This window comes from Rattus norvegicus, chromosome 7 (assembly GCF_021556685.1).
Source record: "Rattus norvegicus strain SHRSP/BbbUtx chromosome 7, alternate assembly SHRSP_T2T, whole genome shotgun sequence".
Taxonomy (NCBI): Eukaryota; Metazoa; Chordata; class Mammalia; order Rodentia; family Muridae; genus Rattus; species Rattus norvegicus.
Genome location: NC_141540.1, coordinates 7,466,600 through 7,472,267, shown reverse-complemented (window position 1 = coordinate 7,472,267; position 5,668 = coordinate 7,466,600). Strand labels below are relative to the sequence as shown.

At 32.2% G+C, this 5,668-nt stretch overlaps 1 protein-coding gene across 1 annotated transcript; it reads right to left on the bottom strand.

The window, feature by feature from the left end:
- Positions 1-378: 378 nt before the first annotated feature.
- On the bottom strand, positions 379-1,341 carry Or6c88 (olfactory receptor family 6 subfamily C member 88). Its single transcript, NM_001000061.1, has one exon. The coding sequence runs from the start codon at positions 1,339-1,341 to the stop codon at positions 379-381; it is 963 nt and encodes a 320-aa protein (NP_001000061.1).
- Positions 1,342-5,668: the final 4,327 nt, after the last annotated feature.

The following is a 5,668-nucleotide window of genomic DNA, read 5'->3' as shown; positions in this document are numbered from 1 at the left end:
TATGCTTAAGAAATCATTTATTTGTCTATATAGCATTACTACAAGACAGTACATCTTGTTGTGCAGAGATGTGTTCAAAACAATGGATTAATGCCTAGAGATCATTATATATATTTAATAATAACAGGAAAAGTATGTTAATTGCAGGAATATTTTTGAAAATGAATTCTTCTGGCCTTGCCAACTGGAGCAAGTCCATCATGGATTATATTCCAAGGCAGACTCATATCCAGAAGACCATCTGCTAGTTATTAGGTTATCCTATGATGGCAACTGACATAAGAGGGTTTCCAAATAGACTATGAAAAAGTAAAGGACTATGAAAAAGTTAACCTAGCTGAAATAGTAAAAACTTCCAGAAAAATAAAAACTATTCAACTACCTGCTTAAATTCAACATCTTCTTATTTGTGTAAGAGATCTGCATTTTTTTGACTGTGTCATTCAAAGCTTGCTTCACTTGCTTATTTCTCAAAGTATAAATAAATGGATTTAACAAAGGGGCAACAGATGTATTAAGCATAGATACTCCTTTATTAATGTCTACCTGTTCTTTGGCAGAAGGTGTCACATAGATAAAAATGCAGCTGCCATACATGATGGAAACCACAATCATGTGGGAAGAGCAGGTGGAAAATGCTTTCTTCCTCTGATGAGCAGAAGGATATCTAAGAATTGTCCGGATAATGTATACATAAGAGAGAATCACAGCTATTAGTGTAATGACGAAAGTCAGCACTGCACAAGCAATGACAGTCTGCTCCAAAAACCATGTATCTGTGCATGAGATTTTGAAAAGAGGTGACACATCACAGAAAAAGTGATCAATGGTGTTGGAGTCGCAGAATTCCAGCTGGAGAACCATGCCAAGGGGTATGATAATGATCAGCAGCCCAGAAGCCCAGCAACAGAGGACAAGGATGGCACAAACTTTGTTGTCCATGATGGTCATGTAATGCAGGGGCTTGCAGATGGCCACGTAGCGATCATAGGACATAGCTGACAGCAGAAAAAACTCTGTGGCTCCAAAGAGTCCAACAAAAAATATTTGACTGGCACAAGCATTATATGTTATGGTATTAACTCCAGTTGATATACTGTATAGGAATCTAGGAATACAGACGGTTGTGAATGAGATTTCTAAGAAGGAGAAGTTTCGGAGAAAAAAATACATAGGTGTATTAAGATGGGAATCCATCAGGGTGAGAATGACAATTGTCAGGTTCCCCATAATGCTTAAAATATATGTCAAAAACAACATGACAAAAAACAAAACTTGGAGCCCTGGATCATCTGTAAATCCCAACAGGATGAATGTTGTTATTATTGTGTGGTTTCTCATAACTACTCTTCGTGTTTTAGGCAATTTGTATGCAAATAGTCAAATTATCTAGGCATAAGAAAGGAAATAAAAAATAAAGTAAGTACAATGTTTAAGTTTTCAATAAGCTATTACTCAGGTAGGTGAAATAAAATCAGACATACCAAAATGATAAAGACCAGAAATCATTTAAAATGGGAAACAAAGAAAAATCAAAAGAATATTAGTAATTAAAATTTGATTTTTTTTACAGAGAACTAGAAAGATAAACCAGAGAAGGCATTTCAAACAATACACTATGAGGAAGAAAACATATATATTTGTCAAGTACTAAAGAGGGGAATTTACCATAGATCCCTCATGAATGTATATTAAAAGGAGAATATGGCATTATTTCACCATAGATAGAAATGGCTATTATGAGATATAAACAACAATAATAATAATTACTAATAAAGATATACACAAAGAAGTCTTTTTTATATTGGTCAATTATTATAGCCATTATGAACAGAAGTATAAAGATTCCTCAACAAACAAACAAACTGAACCTGAAATCCAGGAATCCCACACATGGATATGTCTGAAAGAAAAACAGAGTCAGCATAATAAATGATTCATGTTTGCCCAGAAAAGTGTATTTGTGAATGTGGGACTATTATTTAGCCAAAGAGAAGGAAATCTTGTCAGTTGCAGCAAAATGAATGGAAATAATATGTATGATCTTGAGTGAAATAAGCCAGATATAGAAAGTTGTGAGCCAAATTTACTTTTTAAAACGTGGTGCCAAAGAGCAGTATGTATGAATGAATAACAATGATTTCTTCAGGTTGGGAAGGATGGGTAGGAGAGTGGACAAAAGCACACTTGCTTTGATTGTGTACATCATATGTATGAGTGGAAACTTTACACTAAAACTAATTAACATGTAATTAACATGTTGAATAAAAATTAAAGTCAATTTTTTAAATTGAAAAAGTATAGAAACAAGCTTGCTACTTCATTTGATTCTTTAATATTCTTTATTTTATATCATTTACTACTAATAATAAAGTTTATTTTATATCATTTACTACTATTAATAATAAACAGTTCATTTTATATCATTTACTAATATTTAACACTATTTTTATATACAACTAGTAATTGCAATATGAGGAAATATTTGTAATTATTTATATTGAGTGTAGAAAATATTAATATATACCCAATTGAAGGCCATCATACTTAAATAAACATTCAAGTAAGAGTTCACATTCTCTCTCTCTCTCTCTCTCTCTCTCTCTCTCTCTCTCTCTCCCTCTCTCTCTCCTACACACACGCACACACAGACACACAAACAAACATAAATCTGGATTTCTCTATTCTGACACTACTGTAATTAGTCTGGTTGTTATATGCAGAAATATTAGTTGTACTTATTCAATAGTCCATGATTGATAATTTTTAGTGCCATAGTCAATAGCGTATAGATTTTTTTTGGCATGCCATTTATCTGATTAGCCTCATTTGGATCATGCTTTTAGACTACATAAGTATAATCTGAATAAATTTTATATACATCATATTTACAACTCCATGATTCTGTTTTCTCTTATACTAAGTGAACCATTCATATACTGACAGACTTCATATCCTCTGTTCCAAATCATCTTTACCAAATGTCCTTGGTGAATTTGGCATAACTTCTAAGCTACCATCTCAGCTCCCTTGAGAATGGCAAGTCTAGGTCTATTGTCTCCTTCTCAGGACTATTTCATATTGCTAACTTCTTATTCTTCCTTCCCAAATAATAACATTCTTTTTAGTTAAAATTTAATTAAATTTATTCCCTCTTACATTTTCTCTTTCCAGCCCCTCCCATATCACCTCCAGTCAATCTCCTTATACAGCTGGTGGTCTCTATTTCTATGATTATTATGGTTACACACACAAACATTCACTTACACATCACACATATATACACAGACAAGTTGTTGAGCAGCCTATAAGTCATTCAAACTAGGCATTGTGTCATTACAATTGCTGGTAACTCCACAGGATTTTTCATTTAAATTCTAATACAGATCATGTGAGAGAAATCAATGAAAACTGAGTGAGAAATTGGAGGGCTCCATCAGGTCTCTCCCCTGGGAGCTCCAGGAGTACCTCCATAGAGGAGTAAGAAAGATTATAGGAGTCAGAGGACATGGAGATAACCAAAAGGACACAGCCCACTGAATCAATTAAGCACAGTGCATAAAAACTCACACATACAAAAAATATGTAATATTTATTAGTGATAAGTTTTCTGTTATTATGCTAATCTAGCAGGATAATAATAATATAAGGATACTTGTAGATTTCACCATAAATATCAGAACAATTAGTTACATTAAAAACTATAGACATTGAATGCTCATTAGAGGTGATGATTTTATTGTCTATATAGTCTGAAATTTATACAGAAGGAAATTTATACAAGGCTTTGTAGACATATTAATTTGTATCTGGGATTAATACCCTCTCAAAAGAAATAGCATTGAAGATATAAAACTAAATCTTTAATAATTATGTGCTCTCCAAGCTAAATATTCATAAATGTATTTACATACATCTGTACTATCTTTATCTATAAAGTGATAGGTATCAAACTTCACAAAATTTTGTCTCAAGAAATAAAAGGATACTTACATTTTACCAAATTTCACAAAAGAAAAATAGTGCCTTAAAAAAATAAGAAAAAAACTTACATTTTAATTTGTCTTCCAGGCATTAGTTTTTTTTTCTTTTACCTGAAATGAGACGTGAAATTCAGAGTAAAAGTTGATCTGGCAGCATAAGAATGTGGGTGCGATCACTTGGGAGACTGTGGAAGAAGGATCTCAGTTTGAGGACAACTTTGGTCTATAGACTGAGTTTTAGCTCAGCTTGGAAAACAATCTGTCTAAAACTAAAAGCTGAAAAGCACAGTGAGGTTCTAGGACTGTGACATAGCTTTTGTTTCTCACACACAGAGACCAAAGGTTGAATGATCAGCCCTCAAAATTAAGACACAACAAAGAAAAAATAATTAGTTGTGACACAAATATGATTTAGTCATGGTAAGATGGCAGTCTGAATGCACATAAAAACTGGCCTTAGATTTTTGTTTCTGTGTACCTCAGAGTTATCAGGCTGAATTTTAAAATGATTGATTTGTTGCCAAATCTGAATAGTTAAATATATTTAGTCTAAACACAGGGATTCCTTTCATTTTTTGGAATGTAAAGGCCTCTTAATGTAGAGTAGGTTTCATAGGAGTTTTATCATGAATATGATTGAGTTAAAAAAACACAGTGTCTTTGTTGACCCTGATTCAGAACTACTCATTGAAAGTAAAATGCAATTTATAGTATTGATAAACTGAAACAAAAGCTTACTAATGCACCTGGGAGTTAAAGTGGTCTCTGGAGGGAATGGAAGATACGTTAATTGTATTAAGGGTGATCTTTGCCAAAATTAATGGAAAATGATATTTTGCTACTTTTCTTCAAGCTATTTCTTAATCAAAACTTTAAACAGTGCTTAACAAGCAACAATGAGTGTGGAACAACTAAGGGGAAATAAGCCACTGTCTCCTGATTTGGAAATTACCTGGAAACCTACCATACCTACCTCAGTTCAAAACAGAAGCTGCAAAATATACTTTATGGATCATGCTCTTTTCTCTTTGTCCTATTTTCTATACTACACTTACAGAAAGATGTACTCACAGTATAGGCTGGGCCAGACTTTTTTTCTTCTTAACTTTCCCTTAATAATAATTCATTCTTCACACTGCAAAAGACACACACTCTTCCTACTTATCCTGTCGTGTTGCATTACTGTAATATTTGGAATGCAATTATGAAAAGCTCTGGGGTACTAAAATGGCTATTCAAAATACTCCTGTCACTGGTGCTTCCTTTATTTAAGGTACAGTCAACCATAATTATCTGTAAGGCCAAATTTTTCACAAAATTTTACTTTAAAATTTCAACATTTTCTTCCTAATAATGTATGTCTTAAAGCATGTATAATAAATTTATAAACAAAGAATATGCATTTTATATGTTACTATTGACTATGAGTATAGGAAATTGGTGATGATAATGTGTAAATTCAGAACAACAGAAGATTAAACATATAAATAAAATAGTCCATATATTGTGTAAACTATCATAAGTTATTAAACTAATAACTAATTTTTCTGATTTGTTTTCAGTTCTAAAACATATGTATAATTACTTTAAAAAGAGTAAGTTTTCTTTATATTGAATATTAATTAGTAATCAATATGGATTATTTAGTATTATTTGAAAAACTGTCCTCTATATTCAAATGTTTC

Coding starts and splice junctions, on each gene's coding strand:
- Or6c88 (NM_001000061.1), bottom strand. CDS start 1,341: ATGAGAAACCACACAATAATAACAACATTCATCCTGTTGGGATTTACA.